Source organism: Gymnoscopelus braueri, assembly GCF_963280865.1.
Source record: "Gymnoscopelus braueri genome assembly, chromosome: 22".
NCBI lineage: Eukaryota > Metazoa > Chordata > Actinopteri > Myctophiformes > Myctophidae > Gymnoscopelus > Gymnoscopelus braueri.
In genome coordinates this window covers 10,917,767-10,938,789 of record NC_137624.1, presented here as the reverse complement: position 1 = coordinate 10,938,789, position 21,023 = coordinate 10,917,767, and the positions used below count along the sequence as shown (strand labels likewise).

Below are 21,023 nucleotides of genomic sequence, written 5' to 3'. Positions count from 1 at the left end.
CACACGCACGAACTCTTTTTTTAAATTAATTTATAAATGAGTGAATAATGCAAAAACTAACTTAAAACTAAGATACATACAGATTTTCACAGGGCCCACTTCATAAAATGCCCAGTACTCCTGTAATATGTCAAATCACTGAAGCCCAATACTACAAATAAAAGTTATGGTTTATCACAATTTTGCTCTTCCTTAAGACTAGACAAAAGCTAATACAGCTGGAATAGTTCCATGCTTTTTCCACCAGTTTAAGTGGACATTTACATTCAGCTAATGAAACTGTTGATTATTAAATACCCACATTATTAAAATAATTTATAACAACAGCTTAAAGCTGTTAGAGCAGAGCCAATCCCTGCACACAGATAATGATGCACTTTCCCAGTTCTGTTTTTTAATTTTATAGGGTTCAGGGCATGATTATTTTGTGAATTTTCCAATAGGATTTCCACTGCGCATAACACAACAAGGCAACTGGAGCAGGGAAAACAAAACAAAAACAACCAAAAAACTAGAGTAAAAAAGTTGTGTAAGTAAGGAGAAGCGCTACTTTTGAAGACTTTTTGCATACAGATGACAAAAACAGGGTTGCTTTCCTTCTTTCTTTTTTTATTACTTTGTTAACAATCACATTAAATTAAGCAAAATAGACATCATGAAAGAATATATTTTGGTAAAGTGTTTCAATATTTAAGCCAGTGACAAAAGCACATTCATAATTGCCATCGTCCATCACATAATGACTTATAAGGGCACTTCAGTGATAGTGACTTTACTTGTATCTACACAGGTATAAAATAATATTCATTTCTATGGCTGCACAAGTTGTATACCAACGCTGTTGGGCGGAAATCTTGTATCTCCAAATTTGATCTTTTTACGTTTTTTTTGTTGGTGTAAATTAATGCTATTAATTTTATACTTCGTATCAGTGTCATGAAAAAGTAGTGGAAAAAAAGCTTATCTACATGCTCACAGTGTGTCGTCGTGATGCGACGTATTGTGAGCTCATAGATCTGCTATTTCTCAAAATAAATAATGAATAACGATGACATACCCAAAATAGGGACACCAGGTCTTTATAAATATTGAACCAATTGAAAGTATTAGCAAGACCTTGTGACTAAATAATAATAAACTGAAAAATAATTTGGACATACAAGGTTGCCAACAGTGATATATAATAATGTATAGACATCCATTTCATGTTAAGGAGCTCAAAAATAGATATATTATATGTCAAAGGAGCAGGTTAGGTATTAATTTGGCTGCCTGTATTTGTATGATCTAATCAAGCACTTGTGCTGAATTGGAAGGAGCTACCGTAGCACACTTCCTGGGTATTCTATCATCAATGTTTGGGCCAGTATGGACACAAAATCTCTCTGATGAATTATCTTTAATGGAATCACCAGTAAACGCTGTAAACTCTGTACAGATCTGAAAAAGTAAAGCAGCCAAATGACCATCTGACATTCTGTCTTTGTCAGAAATTTTACTTTTCACAATAACCTGAACTCTCCAATGTAGGTGGAGTGCATAACAAGCAATGGTAAAATCGGTATTCTTTATGTGAGCCATTAGGTGTACCAATATATCAATGACTTGCGTGCAGAATTACAGCCTAATGAGAGTGACATTTATACGCTATACTTCGTCTGACTGTGGAGGGACGTGAACCTTTTGGTGTTTCTTGAATTCACCAAGCTGGTGATATTTCTTACCACAAATGGGACACCGATACGGCCTTTCCCCTGTATGGAGAAGCCTGTGACCCCTCAGGCTGCTAGCCGCAGTGAACCTTCGACCGCAAATGTTGCAACCGTACAATTTCTCACCCGTGTGCGTCATGCGGTGTTTATTGAGATTGCTCGGGTTCCGGAACTGTTTGGCACACTGATCGCAGCTGTAGGGTTTGTCCCCCGTGTGTACGCTCATGTGAAATTTAAGTTTGGTCATGCTGCTGAGAGTTTTTCCACACACGTTACAAACCGGGCGTTGCCCTGGCTTCTGTCCGGTGTGGATTCTCAGATGGTTCTGAAGTGCACTCGCGTGAGCACACCTTTTGCCACAAGTCTCACAAACATAAGGCCTCTCCCCGGTGTGGGTAAGCATGTGGTGATTGAGAGCACTTTGATGACTACAGCCTTTGCCGCATACGTCACAAGTAAACAGCTTCTCTCCTGTGTGCTTGCTCAGGTGGCTTTGCAAGACACTTGAATCGCTGCAGCCCAGTCCTAGCTCATCGCAGCAATGGTCCTGCTGAATGTGAGTTACCCTGTGTGTGGACAACGATGAGGAGGAGAGAAAACGTTCACCACACATTTCACAAACATAGTCTCTTTCTCCTGAATGGAGATTCTCGTGATCAGCCAGGCTTTGTCGACACTCAAAGGTCATGGGGCAAAGAGAACAGCGGAACGTCTTCTCCAACGCTGAACACTTATGCCGCTGAAATTCTAATTTCCCTGAGAACTCAGCCTCACAAAATGTGCATGTCTGAGTGCACAATTGAGTTTTCTTGCATTTGTGCTGATGCATGTGTCTGTTAAATGTACTTTTATAGGCAAACCCCGTCCCACATTCAGAGCATCTGAACAGTTTTTCTCCGGTGTGTTTCCGCGAATGTGCGACCAGCCCCTCTGGCCTGGCGAAACGTTTGCCACAGTGAGAACACAAGTGGGGTTTAGAGTGACTCAAAAAGTGTCTGTCAAAGAAACACTTTAGAGCAAAGGTTTTCTCACAACAAGGACACTTAATTAGCTCTATTTTCTTCTTGCTCTTTTCTGTGCTTGCAGTTAATTCTTGGCCAGTGAAGTCGGAGTCCATGACGTCCTCCTCGTCACTCAATTCTGAGGCGGGTTCTATCTGTGTGGCCTGAAGTTCATGTTTTTCAGTTGAAGGCTGTGATCCACTATCAACTTCTTCTTGTGTTTCTTCTACCTGTGGCTGTGTGACCTGAAGTCCCTGTTTATCAGTTGAAGGCTGGGGACCATCATCATCATCATCTTCTTGTGTGACATCGGGTCCCTCACCTGTAAAAAATACAGAGAGTCTGTCTGATGAACAAAATGTTTAAATGAGAGCGCACCTTTCTAGTTTTCATTTATTTTCTATTTTATTTGTGCATGGTTGCCTGTACATCTGAAATAAAACTTTAGTTTTTGGTAACTGTATTTTAAATGTGAAAAAGATTTGATGCAGTTTTCTAAGAAAGGTTGTCTGAGGAGGTTAATGAATTGAATGATAATGAATTTATTTATATAGCACATTTCCAGACATAGTCACAAAGTGCTTTACAGAGCAGGATAAAAGGAACAACACGATAAAGCATGGAGATAAACTACAACAGACGATCAGAGAATAAAACACACAGTAGGCACACAATGTAAATTATTAAAACCATACAGATATACTCAAATGAGGGGAAAAAATGTTAGGAGATTTTTTTTAAAGAAAGGGCCTTAGAGATGGGTTTTCAGAAGAGATTAGGAGGTACAACCCTCTATACACAACCAGATGGCAATAAATGAATGGAGAGATAGCACACACTTAGTCGACAGTGTATGTCACCAGAAGCCGAGGTTAATGTATAGTAACAGCAAAGATGTATGGTAAAATCATCATTTCAGCACTATGTACAGTGGGGTGGGTCTAATGTTCAGAACCCAGAGTGGAGCGATGGAGCCTCAGCAAAACGCTTTCTTCGGTTCTGGAAGCCAAAGTTGAAAACAGTGTTGCGTCATTTGTAGTATGCTACAGCCTTAACTCACCTTGGTTGCTGTCTTTTTTTGTTATTGTTATTTCCTTTTTCTTTCCCTTCCGACAAGAGCCTTTGACAAGTGATTCTGTAAAGAAACCACAACAAAATGTGACTTTATTCTCTCTCTTAAAGTGAACATGTTTACACAACTCCATTCCTAACATAATAGACCTGTTACCTTACAGCATTGTTTGATGTTTACTCCCTAGTTATGTATTTTCTTGACAATTTACCCTGTTGTTGGTTCATGCCTTTTACTCTGACCTTTCCCTTTGTAAGTCGCTCTGAGTATCTGCTAAATACCTAAATTGTTCTAGGGTTGTTAGCCTACAGTCCTAACCATATCCTCAGTAAAACAAATACAAGAATACAAGAACCGCTGGGAGCGAGCGGTCCGCGAAAGAAATGGGGGCGAGTGTGTTTTGGGGCGAGCCTTCCAGGTTACCTAGCCTGCTTCGCTACGTTCGGTGGACTTTTTTTTCTCTCTTCGCTTCTCAGTCTGGAAAGCCTCCCATTGGGAGGTTTTGCAGAACTACACTAGAACTACATATGTTACGTAGTCAACATCGTTGCTGATTGGATGTTGTTCCAACGAATGAGAGTAGCGTTAGGCAACCTACGTCATCAGCCAGCGCCACCCTCCATGCTTTTCACACTGTTGTTGATAAATGTATCGCTAGTTCGAGACTCGATCAAAAACCTATGGTAAAAACTAAGTAAACACTAGTTTGACATGTCAGATTCAGTAGTACAAAAAACCTGCCGGCTGTGTGGGGTGAGCTTACTGAATGATAGGGGGACGTGTTTCACATGTTTCACTCTGAGTCTGCAGTAGCTGCGCATTGGAATGACGTCTCACTGGTGCTTTGTCGCGCCCCGCACCACAGACCAATCAGAAGCCACGGCACGACTCAAGCCATTTGGCATGTCCCGCCTCCCTTGGAGATAGGAGGCTTTCCAGACTGAGAAGCGAAGAGAGAAAAAAAAGTCCGCCGAACGTAGCGAAGCAGGCTGGATACCAGGCTACCGGTTACCTACAGTACTTACGTTTTTTGTCTCCATCCGTTGCTCCCGCTCTTTGCTTGACCATCTTTCTTGAGGTCTTCTTGTATTTGACGCCACCTCTTTTCTTTGGAGCAGGACGAGACACATCTTCCGACATGGATACTTTCAACAGCAGTGCCATTTTCTCCACCGCGCCTTTGGTCCATGTTTCCATCAGGGATGCAAATTGACTCTGTAAAGTTATTGTTAGAAAAAAATACATTTTATGTCACCAGATAAGACAGAAGTCTCTGTATTCCAAATTAGTACAATCAAATCATAATCATCATAAAATAAGTAATAAAACGAATGACTCAAGACCGGGAATGAGTTTCTCTATGGAAATAAATATTGTTGCTAATATTGCTGAAGAAGAAACAGGTGTTGTGTGCATTTGTCCCATATCGATACCTACAAGCAATTATATCTAAGTCGACAAGCAGCATGGATGGATTCAACCTCAGTACTCAAGTATAGATACTCCTTGTCAAATAATACTCAAAGTGATAGCTGCTCAGTCAAACTTGTACTTGAGTTAAAATACTGGAGTACTTGCTTTAAAAATTCAAGAGTACAAATTACAAAGTGCATTTGCATTTTAATATTAATGTATATTAAAATTGTAATATTTTGTCGAAATTTTTAAAAAATATTGATATGTAGTGGAGTGAAAGTATCTAAAGTAATACAAATACTCAAGTAAAGTACAGATACTCAAAAGACATCCTGTGAACTACTACATATTAAAACCATGTCTTGAAATAGTTGGTTGGTGTAGTAGTAGTAGTTTTTAGTGATATTGAATGTTGGCTGGGTATTTTGTATCACAAAATGAGGTTCTGTCTGAACAGAGATTATTTCAATGAATGTATACTGTAGCCTGAACATTTAATGAATTGCATTTAAAAAAAGAAAATGTTTATAAAAGAGATTTTTTTTTAAAAGCCACACAAACTCCAAAAGCTCATCTCTGTTTACTGCTCAACATAAGAGCAAATGACCAACAATGCTTGGAATTCTATTGAATTGTACTTAAATTCAATTACTGTGCAGAATCACAACAAGTTGTCTCTCAAGACAAGACACTTTACATATAGAGCAGAGACCTGATCATCAGCACTGACATGGGCCAGATGACATGCTTCATAGCAGCCAGTGGTTCTCAAAGTGGGGTCCGGGAGTGGGACCCCCAGCCCAGGGGCCTTGAGGGGGTTCCAGGGGGTTGGAATAATCATTAAAGTTTTGCAGCTTAGTACAGGTCTGCAGCTTAATACAATTTGAGAGTGACTGCTTTAGAGACAAATTGGCTTTTCAATAAAATACAGTTACCATGACAAAAGTTTTTTTTTCTTTTCAGAATGGCATCTTTACGTGTATGAACTCTACCGTCATGTCTTTAAGCTGTTGAGTTCCCTCTTGCAGAGTCATGTCCTTCTCCTCTTCCTCTAAACATCTGGTCATGATGGTCATGGTTGAACATTGATCCAGGAGTCTCCTCATCTCCATCACAGCTGCTTCTACCAGCGCCTCCATAACAGCACACATCTGCCTCTGGAAAGTCTCGTGGCTAAACATGTTTTGTTTAAACGTTACATTAAAATGTCAGTAAATCAAACAAGGTCCTCAAACATACATTAGCGTTGTGTTCGTCATCGGTGGGAATGACAGAAATGCGTCCAAAACGAGGACATTGTTGCTGGTTAAGTTGTGATCATAGAGTTAGGTTGTGATATGTCGGTGTTGTTGTTACGCCTCTTCAGTGTTGCCACGTTGTGTGAGAGAAATAAGCAACCAGGTCTATGAAAACGAGCCCAAAAGAAGCGACTTAAGGCCACAGTTTTTAAGGCTATTATGCGTTGGCTATTTGAAAATAGCAGATCTACAAGCTACGAGCTTAGATCTGCAATTTCTAAAATAAATGTGTGAGGAAAAAGGGACACATCTTGAATATTTTTTTGAAACATTTCCCTGGCACAAACAATGCATATTCATGTGGGGGTCCTTGACATGAAGATGTTTAAGAACCACTGGTTTCAACATTAGGAAACAAGCCCAAATAAGCAACTACACTTTAGAAACAAGCCCAAAAAAACGCAACCCGCAATTGAATTAACCAATATTTACAAGCGACTTTACAGAAAAACAAGCCCAAAGTCGCTTATAATAAGCGGACATGGCAACCATGCTCTTCTTCTTTGGGGTTGGCGGGTTAATGTTGTTGTGGGTCCATATTCTTCTTCACATCACAATTAAGGAAGACCAGATGTGTATCAGGCGCATTGCTGCCCTCCACAGGAATGGCATGGTATAACTGACTCTACAGGGTAATCAATCAGACTTCATATTGTGGAAAGTGCACTCTAGGTGGTGAAGCAGACGCTACTGCATTTAGGAAACAATCTTCTGTGGCCAGAAAACTGTTCCAAATGTAATGTCCTGGTCACTAGACTAGCCTTTCAGAAATACACCGTTTATGATGTGGAACACAATTAAATATATCATGACCTCTTTTATGGCCAACATTTTGTGTGAGTGTGTGTGTTTGTGTGGGTGTGTGTGCACACGCACGTAATAATAATACCTGGAATATATATATAGAGCTTTTCTAGGTATTCAAGTTGCTTTACATATGTGTGTGGGGGCCAGGGGAGAGAAAAAAGTGAACAATTTTATTAGGGAAAACCCCCCTGCTCGACAAGCAAATGAGATAAGTAATAAAAGCAATAAAACACCAAAAACAAGAGTTGAGATCAACGTAAACTCGGAAAAGCAATTCTGAACAGGTGGGTTTCAGGGCGGTTTTGAAGGAAGGGAGTAAGGGGGCGTCTCTGATTTATTTAGGGAGTGCATTCCATTTTTCTGTATCTACTAGGGACAAAATGCAGAAACAACCGTTCTCAGATGTTATATATGAATTGTATTAACATGAACATGGAGTAGTAGGACCTGATTATATACTGTACAACCAATGTACAGGTCCAAAATCTGGGTAAAAAAAATCTTACTGTGCTATGATATGTCAGACCTTTATTAGTCAATATCATCAATGGACATTTATTTATAACATTCTAATTATTATAGCAATCTAGTTACAATACAACTTTCAAACAGAGGACTATGCAATCAGACGCAACACAGTCAAATCCAGTGTTATTTTATCTATTTGTAACTATGCAAGTGTACAAATGTAACCAAATGGACCAGTAAGGGTCCATTAACTGAAACAATCATTATAAAATTAAAGCTAATCGCCAAAATAGACATCATGAAACAATCGGTTTTGGTAAAGTTGTTTGAATTTTTATGCTAGTGACAAAAGCATGTTCAGAATTGCCATCGTCCATCACATTAGTTATAAGGGCACTTCTGTGATTGTGACTTTATACTTGTATCTGCCTGTCTTTTGAAATATCTCTGGTGGATGAATTTAAATGGAATCACCACCAAATGCTTTTAACTCTGTACAGATCTGAGAGAGAAAAGGTTGTAACACCAGGAGCGTGACACATACATGAGTAAAATAAAGTAAAAATAAATAATATGCATTTGTGAATATTTTGCCTATTATAGTTGATGCCTCATTCAGACAGGTTGACTTTGACTTGAAAATTTGTTTTCTTTTGGGGTGAATTAACAGCTCCCAGTGTAGCTTAAAGCAGGTAGACCATTTACCATTGTACCAAATGTACATTTTTTAAAATGTACACAAATAACCTCTCCAGTGTAGGTGGAGTGCCTAACAAGCAGTGGTAAAATATTTATTTCATGTGTACTAAAATAAAGATAAATAAATAAATCTATGCCAGATCTTATTTTCATGACCCTGTTGTACAGCCTAATGAGGGTGAAATGTAACATTTATATGCTATACATCTATAATTTGTCTGACTGTAGAGGGAGGTGAACCTTTTGGTGTTTCTTGAATTCACCAGGCTGGTGATATTTCTTACCACAAATGAGACAGTGATACGGCCATTCTCCTGTATGGAGAAAACTGTGACCCTTCAGGCCGTTAGCCGCGGTGAACCTTCGACCGCAAATGTTGCAGCCGAACAATTTCTCACCCGTGTGCGTCCTGCGGTGTGTTTTGAGATTGCTCGGGTTCCTAAACTTTTTGCCACACACATCGCAGCTGTAGGGTTTGTCCCCCGTGTGTACGCTCATGTGATATTTAAGCGTTGTCATGCTTTTGAGGGTTTTGCCGCACACGTCACAAACCGGGCGTTGCCCTGGCTTCTGTCCGGTGTGGATTCTCATATGGTTCTGAAGTGCACTCGCGTGAGCACACCTTTTACCACAAGTCCCACAAACATAAGGCCTCTCCCCGGTGTGGGTAAGCATGTGTTGATTGAGAGCACTTTGATGACTACAGCCTTTGCCGCATACATCACAAGTAAACAGCTTCTTTTCTGTGAGCTTGCTCAGGTGATCCTGCTGAAGATGAGTTACCCTGTGTGTGGACAACGATGAGGAGGAGAAGAAACTTTCACCACACATTTCACAAACATAATCTCTTTCTCCTGTATGGAGATTCTCGTGATCAGCCAGGCTTTGTCTACACTCAAAGGTCTTGGCGCAAAGAGAACAGCGGAACGTCTTCTCCAACGCTGAACACTTATGCCGCTGAAATTCAAATTTCCCCGAAAACTCAGCCTCACAAAATGTGCATGTCTGAGTGCACAATTGAGTTTTCTTGCATTGGTGCTGATGCATGTGTCTGTTAAATGTACTTTTATAGGCAAACCCCGTCCCACATTCAGAGCATCTGAACAGTTTTTCTCCGGTGTGTTTCCGTGCATGTGCGACCAGTCCCTCTGGTCTGGCGAAACTCTTGTCACACTGAGAACACGAGTGGGGTTTAGAGTGATACAAAAAGTGTCTGTCAAATAAACCCTTTAGAGCAAAGGTTCGTTCACAACCTTGATAGGGACACTTGATAGGCTCTTTCTTCTTTTTTTCTTTCTTCTTTTTTTTCTTCTTCTTCTTGCTCTTGTCTGCGTTTGCAGTTAATTCTTGGGTTGTGGAAGTCAAGTCAGTGTCCAAGTCAGCGACATCCTCGTCGTTCAATTCTGAGACGGGTTGTGTGGCCCGAAGTTCCTCTTTTTCAGTTGGAGGCAGGGAAGCAGCAGCATCTTCTTGTTTTTCTCCTTCAGGCCACACCGGTATTACAAACACAAAATGACGAGGCGGAGAATCATCATCATCATCTTCTTCTTCTCGCGTGACATCAGGACCCTCACCTGTAAACAAACAAACAAAAAAGCGTTTAACCACGTAAACCCTACTGTAGCATCCCTATTCTGGGCATGTCATAATAGACAAACATTTGGCAGAAATTGCCGAACATTCAGTGAAAATAGCCGTTCTACAAGCTCACAAGTTGTGAACTTGTTTCCTTCAACGTGATTTGGTGTAGAGGGAAAAAGGAAAGGACCCAGTAATAGACCCGTGGAGTACCCCGGTCAATTAAGTCAGGGGTTCTCAAACAAAACATTTATACCACAACCCCATTTTATGGGGGATTTTTTTTGGCGACCCCACACTTTATTTTCAAAGTTGAAATAAAGAATATCTTAAAATAAAAGCATACATTGCTGGCCTTATATAGGAATATGAAAAATGAAATTACAACAGTGAGTCCTGCTGATTTGTAGGCCTATCTTATCAATGAAATGAGGAGTGGAAGAGTTTCTGTACACATTTTAAACTGAAGCATATTTAGCCAAAATATGTTGCCAGAACCACTGGAGTGTCTCAATCCAGCTCTCAATTTTATCTTTGGCCACCAACCGTGTGCTTTTTCTCTATCCCGGGTGGCAGCTGTTGCTGGTCAGGTTGTCTGTGACTCTGTGAGCATGACCTGCCCGCTCGGTAATGTTACATCGCGATCGCGATCCGTAAATTGAACGGTTTGGGGCTTCATGTGTTTCCTGGCACATAGGCTACAACAGCTAAAATGTACACAGTCAGTGACTCCTCCAGTGTTAATTTAACTCCGAGAGGGTACAAATGGAACCAAATGGACCCGTGGTTCATGTATTTACCCTCTCACACTCTGAGTTACAAGAACTATTTTAAGCCACCCGGCACCCGCTCATATTGAACTTCATTCCTGCTACAGGCTATAACCATATCGTTTATGAACAGCTAAACCTAAATCACTTCTGTGTGTGCCTGGCCCTCTACAAGGGCTTGTGTGTGATTGTCTTTCCTGTGTTGCTGCTGGTTCTCTGTATGTGTGCGAGGAGTCAAGTGGCGTCTTTGACGTCCTCTTTACGCTAGTCACGATGAGTCGACGACCCCACTTTTTTCTGTTTCTTAATAATACAAAATTCATATTTTTTCGATTGCCAATGCACGACCCCAACAGCACCTTCCCGCGACCCCACTTTGAGTCACAACCCATTGTTTGAGAACCGCTGAACTAAGTACAGTAGGCTTTACTTTAAGTGGTAAAACGAGAGCTGGACACCACTGATTACTTGCTTTTGAAATGGCATTAGTTAAGCCTAAGTTAAATGTTTAGATAATTTAACTTCACCCATTGTGAACACTGTTTAGATATTCATTAAAAGTATATGTGTGGTGAAATGTATGTACATTTCAACCAGTAGGGTTTACAATACACAGTATGCAGAAAATACGGTCTGTTGGTCATATAAGCCTAAGAGAGTTTCACATTTTGTTCTATGATATCACGCCTGTTAATAATATCATATTTACTTTATGGCACTTGCTTGTTTTCTTTGCACTCTATTTACATGACCACTTAACCTGTTGTTGGTTAACTACTGTAGTGTTCATGCCGTTTACGCTGATATTGCACTTTGTAAAATCGCTCTGGATAAGAGCATCTGCTAAATGCCTACATTGTTCAAGGGTTTGTTAGACCAGTGGTTCCCAAACTTTTTAGCTCAAGACCCAAAAGAGAAATGATGGTGTGTTAGAGTTAGACAACAGCACTTACGGTTGTTGCCGTCTCCATCCATTGTTCCCTCATCTCCAGATATGGATACTTTCAACAGCCGTGTCATTTTCTCCACCGCACCTTTGGTCAATGTTTCCATGAGGGATGCAAATTGTCTCTGAAAAGTTATTGTTAGAAAAAACATATTATACAACCAGAAAGGATGAGAAGTCTTTGTGCACCAAATTAGTACAATCAATGGGCATCATGAAATAAGTAATAAACAAATAATCCAAGGCAGTGAATATTTTTGTGGAAATAAATGTTGCTAATATTACCAAAAAAGAAATAGGCCTAGGGTGCATTTGCCCCAAATCGATACACAAGCAATAATATCTGCTCTGCTCTTCAGTCTCATGGCTGAACATGCATTCAAGTGGTAAGAAAAGTCAACAAGGAATGATACATGAGTAGTGATGTCTAGGTCTGTGGTCAGTTCACATCTCAATGTGTCCAATCAAACATTTCAAAAGGTAACTACATAATCCTGGAAATTAAGTGAACAAACCTGCTACATATTAAAAGCATGTTGATAATAAAAAATAAATAAAAAATACTTTAAAAGCCACTCAAACTCCAAAAGCCTCATCTCTGTGTACTGCTGCGTTTGTATTGGCCAATGCAAAGTCTGCGTTTGTTCACTCTAAAGGTCACAATTCCATAAGCAGCCTACGTTTTACAATTTACATTTTACTTATTTAAATTAACAGTTCACCCAAACAATGAAAACACAGATAATGTTTTAAAGTCCACACCACACACAAGGAGTTTGCCTAAAAACTCTCCCCCACAGGTTTACACTTCAACACAGAGGTCTACCAGTATGTCACTCCTGGGTGATTGCAAACATGAATGAATGTTTTTGAAAATAACGACTAGTTAATTAATATTTGCACTCATAGTGTGATCCTTTGGCCTCGACTTACATTATGCAGCAAAAGCCGCATGGAGTCATTTGTCATTATTTGTGCTCTAAAACCTGGCCACCACATTGATGTCAGTTGTTTCAAGCCGATATGAAGCTTATCTTTGAAGGCAAACTCCTTGTGTGTGGAGTGGACAAAGACACTTCATCAGTGTTTTGACTGCCATGATAGTGAATAGATATGACAGAATTTACATTTTCAGGTAGAATATTCATTTTTACATGAATTGTGACTTTTCTTACCACATGAATGCATGTTTGGCCACGGTACTGGACAACAGATATTGTCCTCATGGGTGGTTAGTTACTGATGGGGGAAGGGGTTACAGCTGGGCCAAATGACAGAGAGGCTTTAAACATATTTCCAAAGTATAACTCCAGAAAGGGGCAATGGTTTTATTGTATTATTAAGTCTATATAAGTCTAGAGATATAACTTGCTTATATTTCATAATTAGCACGCTCCATGACACCCTCCATCCTATGACACAATATGTAAATGTATTCAGAAGAAATTTTAATTAATGTCTGGTCTCAACCAGACCCGTAGAGAGGGAGAGTTGCGTCACTAGCATAGAGTCCCATTGTAAGAATGGAATGCGGAAATTCTCTTAAGTTCCAATGTTTAGTTTAGTTTAGCTAGCTAGTGGACTCTGATTGGTCCGTAGAAAAGTATCATGGCCGCCCGCATTCTTAACAAACATTTTCCTGCTATTAAAGTGACGTTTCATTAAGTTTTAATATACTATTAAACTAAGGTAAACATGTAATCATACAATATGTTATCAAAAATAAAGCCTATTTGCAAATCTCACCACGTTTGTGTGTGTGTGTGTGTGTGTGTGTGTGTGTGTGTGTGTTACCTCTACAGTCATCTCTTGTGTTCCCTCTAGCAGAGTCATGTCCTTCTCCTCTTCCTTGCTCTTCCCACGCGTGCTCGTGCTGAGGAGAGCTGAACATTTTGAGCATTTTGAACACTTATCCAGGACCAGGAGTCTCCTCATCTCCTCCACAGCTGCTTCTACCAGCGCCTCCATAACAGCACACATCTGCCTCTGGAAAGTCTCGTGGCTAAACATGTTTTATTTCAGATTTTAACGTAACGTTAAATGTTAGTAAATCATACGAGATACTCAAATATATACAGCGTTGTGTTCGCTATCGGTGGGAATGACAGAAATACGTTCAAAACGAGGACATTGTTGCTGTTAAGTTGTTGACTCGGTTAATGTTGTTGAACTAGGGCTGTGGTCCGCTTGCAGTTGCAACAATGAACTAGGGCACTTCCCGAAAAGATCCGTTCAGTTGGAAATGCGATTTTTGTGATTGGCTGGAGAGAGACTGTTGACCTTTCCTCCTTCCTCATTGGACTGTAATTGCACGGGCTGGAGGGCGGGCTCTCCCTCAGAAGCAGGCAGCTTTCCTGATTGGACTGAACAACGTGAGGAGGGCGGGAGTGTGTCTGTCAGGGTGGGCAGCGATATAGAGAGAGAGTTACGTCACTAGCATAGACTCCCATTGTAAGAATGGAATGCGGAAGTTGTAAGAATGGAATGCGGAAGTTTTCTTTCTCAATGAAGAAGTTCCAATGTTTGGAACTACATGCCGCTTTGCCGCATCTAGCCGCAAAGCGGACTGTTATGGGCTGTAGTTCTACTTCGCTACTCACCGAAACAAAGGCTGTGTTGTGTTGTTGAAAGTCTATTCTCCAGGCCCAGGGTGGGAAGCCTTTCAGCACCCCACCTTCTCTGTATAATACACTTTTTGGGCAGAAAATAAAATATGTCCGCCAGATGGAAATTATTTTATTTACTCCACTGCGCCCTCTACAGATCATGGCCAATGGTAATTTATATTGTCCAGATCTGTAGAGGGCGCAGTGGAATAAATAAAATAATTTCCATCTGGCGGATCTCACTACACACACACACACACACGTTGTATATCCATATCAATGTTGGTATTAACAATCAATTCTAACATTTCAAGCTCAGGAGTTGTAGTATGCCATAGTTTGTATTACAGTTTGGGTACATGCAATATTCAGTTTATTATAAACTGGTGAACATACAAGAAAGCCTTATGTCATAGTAGGTGCAACAGCTGTAGGCCTACTAAATAATCTCATTCATGGTGTGTGATTATGCATTTAGGGTGTTAGTAAGGTATAGCCTTGTACCAAGACTGTCAGAAATGTCTTTTATCGAGTGTGACATTTGTGTATCTCTGACACAAATGTCAGACTCCATCAAAGAAATAATCTGACAGTTGTTAATCTGGACTGGTCCATGATGAGAGCTAACAGTCTTGGTTCCAGGGCCACAGTAAGGTGTGGTGATGATACTGTTCTTCGAGGAAAAGGAAAATCCAAATTCTTTATACCTTCCGGGCACTGCACTGAGTGAATAATAGTGACTAGTTAATCTAAATCTAAAATCAAACAATGACCTAGCCGGGGTCTAGGGTCTGGAACCAGACTAGACTAATTCAACTTGCAGGACTATAAACTCTCCCTGAGCACTGAAGTATGTCCTTCAAACATTAAGTCTCCTCTATGCAAAACATCTTCCTGAAGAAACTCAACTGCTATTTTACTGTGTGTACGTGGTCAGCTGCCTGCGACCTTACACTTATGTCTTTGACTGAAAGAAGAATAAAATATGTTGTCTAATTAGATTGAAATGGAAGTTATGTTAATTTTAGAAACTAATTGACTTAATGCAATACATTTCAAAACCTTTAGGTTTTCAGTTTTATTTACATGTCTTCTCATAACATTGATAATATATTGGAAAAACACAATGGCCAAAATGTAATCCCACATTATTAGACTGATACATAGTAAGATGGGTGGACAGATGGAGAGAGGGTATCACTGAGGTGCTATAATACCATAGGTGTTGTAACAAATCATACTAACACAGGAAAGTTATGTAGCGCTTTTTCACATTTGCTTTACATGGGTGACTATAAATGAATTACAGAAATGAATGTCAACACATGAAGATGAGGGAGACTGCTGGGGGAAGTGGGGGAGGTGGGAGAGGTAGGAAAGATAAGTTATCCAGAGCCTTGAAAGACGATGGTTTATCTTGTTTGTTTTATTTTAAAGCTGTTGAATTTTCCGTGTTATGAACACTTACTGCTGCTAAATGTTTGTAGAAGAAACAGAAAAGCTTACTATGAGTAATGTAAGTATAGTTGAACATATACCTCACGTAATAAACTGTTTTCTCAAAGACCATTAAAGACAGCTAGTAGTAATGGAGGTAATAGCAGATGAGGTTCTTCTGGAAGAAGATTTGCATAGAGAGGAGGCTTTATGTTTGAAGGACACACTTCAGTGCTCAGGGAGGGTTTATATAGTTCTGTAAGTTGAGTCCTTCATGACTGAAGCTTGTTCCTCGTGACAATACCTATCAAAATCATGTCTTTGACTATCATCTTCATCTTCACATGTGCTGTCTGCATTCAAGGTAACGCTGACACATTTATACATTTCCTACCCTGATCTAAATGTTTTGGCATTTCCATACTTCGTGCTTATATACAGTATTTGTTTGTTTGTTTGTTTGTTTGTTTGCAGAAATATGGGGCCAGGTTACTGTGACTCAGACTCCTTCAGTGAAATCTGTTAATGTAGGAGACTCAGTGAGTCTAGCATGCAGACCCAATCCGACTCCTGTCTGCAGCCCACCTTGTTTGGCCTGGTACCAACAGAAACTTGGAGAAGCTCCTAAATTCATCATTGATCGAAATATGAATCGTCAGTCAGGAACTCCATCCAGGTTTAGTGGTAGTGGATCTGGGACTGACTTCACCTTGACCATCAGTGGAGTCCAGGCTGAAGACAAAGGTGTTTACTACTGTCAGAGTCAACACGGTAGCCCAACCGTGTTCACACAGTGATACAGAGTCGTACAAAAACCTCCCTCATTAAAAGAGGAAGTGACTTGAACTCAACAACGGGGAACGTAACAGCATGTTTGACAATCAACATCAGAGCAATCGCAACAGGTAAAATAAGGATGATGTGGTTTTACAGATTTCATTTTTGATGGAAAGCTGAAGGAAAGGTGTTTATCTGAACCTTGGATTGGATTCTACGCTGGATTTACCAAAGCTTACTACTTACTGTACAAGGAACCAGGACTCAATCCTCTTTGCTAACGCACCAGGCATGGATCAGCAGAGGGTTTGGGATGGTATTGAACCTGACTATTGGAGCCAATATGGATGGAGTTTGTTCATAATAGCCTGGCTGGAGCCAGCTTCTTTAGAGCTGCCTGTCTATAAGAACGTTTATTCAGGATGGAGAATGGACCAGGAACCCAGATGTTTGCCATTTGGTTTGATGTTGAGAGTGCTGTGGTGTTTTAACCAGTCTGTGTTCCTGGATGAGACTGAATTTGGATGTCTGGATAAAACAGTTGAGGAACCTTAAAGCAGTTTGTGTCGCTGAGGCCTGAGCTCCTTGAATTTATCATCAAAGTCTTGAATTTAGATCTTGGAACACACATTCATTCACACAAGATTTTTTGCTCTGGCTCCTCATCTGAAAACAGAGTCGGAGGCCAAATTAAATAGATCTGCCACAATAATAGATGATAAGACTGGCAGATAGGTTGCACCAGAATGCAGTCTTTAAAGATCCAGTGGTTAAAAAAAATTACTGGGGGATCCTTTATGCCTGAATGGTGCTCTTCGCGGTGAAAGCCAGATAGTAGACAAGAATACCAATGAGAGCAGCCAGAACCTCAGTCGACATACTTACCATACTTACATTATGAAGTATTTCACTGACTATTTGAACAGTCATATGTATTTACAAAGTAATAGATCATAAGTAGGCTAATATAAATTACAGGTATGGTTCCTGTGTAGTAAGTCATTTCCAGTACTGTGGGCCGTTCACTACATGAGTGAAGTGAGTGAAGTCATTCATGTGGAAAGGAGGTTTTTGTACGATGGTTTAACCAGAATGGATCACTGTGGTGGACTTTCGGTGGAGGCTCCAGACTCATCATCAAAAGTAAGTACGGATTTATTTTGTTCCATTTAACTTCATAGTTTCTTGATGTGACCTGTGTTAGGCTTTGTTCCAAAAGTGTGACTGAAGGAATTTGCTCCAAAAGTTATTCTATTAATATATTGTTTGTGAAGATTTTGTTTAATATATATATATGATTTGAAATAATGTATTATTTCTGTATTGCATGTTCTATTATAACGGTAGTATTAAGTAAATAGTTATATTGCATTTCTTACATTACTTAATTTAATATAAAATCCATAATCTATAGCCTAAAATTCTAAAATAGTTTGAATTTAAAATATTATGAGTTAAGTAATTAATCAGTAATAACATGCTCAGTAAGTAGTAAAGTATTACAAAGCCAACAAAATTAACTAGTTAGTTAACAGTCTTTCTCTGGCTCTAATCTACTAGTTGTACAGTTCATACAATTGACAATTGACAATTGTCTCTCTTTCTTTTTACTATTTACTGGTCTGTCATTATATAGCAGAATACAGTCATGTGCAGTAGATGCATGTGTTACAGTAGATAGATACCATGTTGAATTAAACTGTATCTGTTCATGTTCAACATTATGCTCTCAATGTCTTAGTTCTGGGTACTAATAACGAACTTCAGTCACAAGTGTCTGTGTGTTGTCTGTGTGTTGTATGGTTCTATACTAGTTATTATTCTAAACTATTTGTGTATACAAAGAAACAAACTTGAATTCATTGTCTCTTTCTATCTGTACTCTATATTATATAGTACAGATAGAAAAGAGACAACTTCATTTGACTTTGTACGTACAAATATCGCACAATCACATAAAGTAATAATTACAGTATGTGATTGTGTTATATTTGAACGTACAAAGTCAAATGAAGTTGAAATAATTCATTGTCTCTTCTCACTTTGTGTACTGTATTAATGTATGTGATTCTATGCTAGTTTGACAAAGTCAATTGAAGTTGATAAAATGTATGGAGTTTTTGTCTGCACAGCTGGTGCCTTGGTCAGGCCTTCCGTCTCTCTGCATCCTCCGTCATCTGAGCAGCTCTCTGCTGGGGACTCAGCCACCCTGGCATGCCTGCTTAGTGGCTACAACCCCCAAGGTGCCCGGGTGAGCTGGGAGGTGGACGGGAAGGAGGTGACGGCCGGGATCCTGACCTCAGAGGAGATGGAGAAGAACGGCCATTACGGCCGCAGCAGCACCCTGACCCTGAGCAAGGCACTCTGGGAGCAGGGGGAGGTGTTCACCTGCAAGGTGACCCATGAAGGAAACACACAGCCCACTGAAATCACCAGGACACAGTGTGGGAAGTAGATAGATGTTCATACAGTGCTTCTGAAAATGTATATGCTTTATAGAAAGAAAGAAAAATCGAATCAAATCATATGATGTTAAATAATGTCATTGTTTGTTTGTCATTAATACTTTCACAGTGTCAGAAGCAAAGCTTCTTACTGTATGTACGGTCAGCTTTAGGAAACCAATGACACTCAATAGACTGTCTCCATTGTTTAGAAATCAATAAAAACGAAGTCATTGTTTGTCATTAACGTACACTTACAGTGTGGGCTATAGAGAGATGCTCTGACTACTGGCTTTGCTCAATGCTTATGAGAATGAATGGCCTTTATAAATAAAAAGCAAATAAAAAGAAATGTTGATGAAGTCAGCTTTTTGTAATTCATATTTACTCTGGTATGTATAGAGATAGTACTGATTGGATGATTGCTTCATCTACCTAAAGATGTATGCCATGGGTTTATAATAGATAAGAAAAATAAAATGATAAACATGTTAAGCGAGCATGTCTGTCATTAATGCAATCACAGTGGGATGACGAAAATAGCCGATCTAGCTACAAGCTCAGAAGAGCACTTCACATCGCTGTTGTGAGCTTGTAGATCAGCTATATTCGTAGATCTGCAATAAATTAGGGATGCCAGAGTTAATGTGGTTAAATAATGTCAGGGTTTATATGGAATACATGTGCATTATTTGAATAGACATTCAGTCATACAGTATATCAAATATAGTGGGTTGTAAATGACCTTTTGTTCTAATGGGATTGACAAAGCAGTAATCTCATTCCAGGTAGATAAACATAATCGTATGGGAATACTAGATTTCCTATACCACACATTCATGGCACAATATATTAAATACACACAATAGTCCTGTATTAAAGTTGTTCTTTGTCTGTGAACCTGTCAGAACATGGTGTGACCCACTTCTGGGTCCCAACCCACACAGGGTGATTAAAAAAACAAAAACAAAAAAACATTGACATTGACTTATCAGAACAGTATCTGTCCCATACAGTATTAATAGGATGTTTCCTGTGTTTGCAAATGCAGTGTGAGTCTCTGAGGGACAGGTGAACATCTGGGAGCTCAAACCACTGTACCATGATGACTATGTAAAATCAAATCACTGTACCATGACTTTATGTAAATCAAAGACTAAAGGGGAAATACTGCATCATTTATACGTGATTCAGCAAGCCTATCTATTCTTTTTACAGGGGAAATGAATATGCCTTTATGATGGAAATCACTTTTTAAAGGGGAATAGATCAATTATTCCAGAACCATTGTCTGCTCAGAAGTTCAGAAAAGTATCTTGATCATGAAGTCTCTTGTGGATCTATTCTGCTCACAGGAGATGAGCAGAAACTAAGATGCAAATCTTAGTTTGAGTCCCTTGGGACAGATGACAGGCTCACAGTTAGCACAGTTTCAATTTCAATTGAGCAGATGTTAGAGTTTGCTATGATTTATAAATGATACTGTACTCGTAGTTTGGAACCAGGCTAACAATGACCATCTTCCAGACAACATTCTATATTAGCGGCAATCAACTCTTTTAAATGTAAATTTTCTCCAAAATTTTCAATATTTAGATATTTGATAGTCATTTTATCAGACATGCCCCCTTCCTACATAAACTTATTGTAACTTCAAACTCCATTTTATGAAATGTTTGAAAAATGTAATTATACATATATATATTCAAGTTAATCTAGATGAAAGAGCTTTTTATGCTTACAGCTTTAAGACAGAACCTGCATGGCTATAATATGAATATACAACCACTAGGTGGAGACAGCAGATCTATATTTAGGAAATAGGAATATATGGACATTCATAAAGTGACCCTAACCCTTATGTTTTTTCACAAATTGAATGTCCTACTTCATATGACAACATTTGTGTGTCTGTTGGTTTTATATTTAACCCAGACAGGGGTCTTTAACGTTTTTCAGGCCAAGGAGTGGACACCTAAGCCACTAATTGGG

At 39.5% G+C, this 21,023-nt stretch overlaps 2 protein-coding genes and 1 long non-coding RNA gene across 3 annotated transcripts; 1 reads left to right on the top strand and 2 right to left on the bottom strand.

Annotated features, from left to right (window-relative positions):
- Positions 1-700: 700 nt before the first annotated feature.
- On the bottom strand, positions 701-6,517 carry LOC308078185 (uncharacterized protein). Its single transcript, XM_080419309.1, has 4 exons — positions 6,194-6,517; positions 4,811-5,000; positions 3,774-3,848; positions 701-3,035 (listed from the first exon to the last, which is right to left on the bottom strand). The coding sequence occupies exons 1-4, from the start codon at positions 6,380-6,382 to the stop codon at positions 1,648-1,650; spliced, it is 1,842 nt and encodes a 613-aa protein (XP_080275435.1). The 5' UTR covers positions 6,383-6,517; the 3' UTR covers positions 701-1,647.
- Positions 6,518-7,776: 1,259 nt separating this feature from the next.
- Positions 7,777-13,953, bottom strand: LOC308077863 (uncharacterized protein). Its single transcript, XM_080418834.1, has 3 exons — positions 13,562-13,953; positions 11,775-11,892; positions 7,777-10,047 (listed from the first exon to the last, which is right to left on the bottom strand). Exons 1-3 carry the CDS (start codon positions 13,775-13,777, stop codon positions 8,681-8,683), a joined length of 1,701 nt encoding a protein of 566 aa, XP_080274960.1. The 5' UTR covers positions 13,778-13,953; the 3' UTR covers positions 7,777-8,680.
- A 2,140-nt stretch (positions 13,954-16,093) lies between these two features.
- Positions 16,094-19,362, top strand: LOC308078174. Its single transcript, XR_013932501.1, has 3 exons — positions 16,094-16,174; positions 16,285-17,730; positions 18,720-19,362. It is a non-coding gene; the product is annotated as an uncharacterized lncRNA (long non-coding RNA).
- The last annotated feature ends 1,661 nt before the right edge of the window (positions 19,363-21,023 follow it).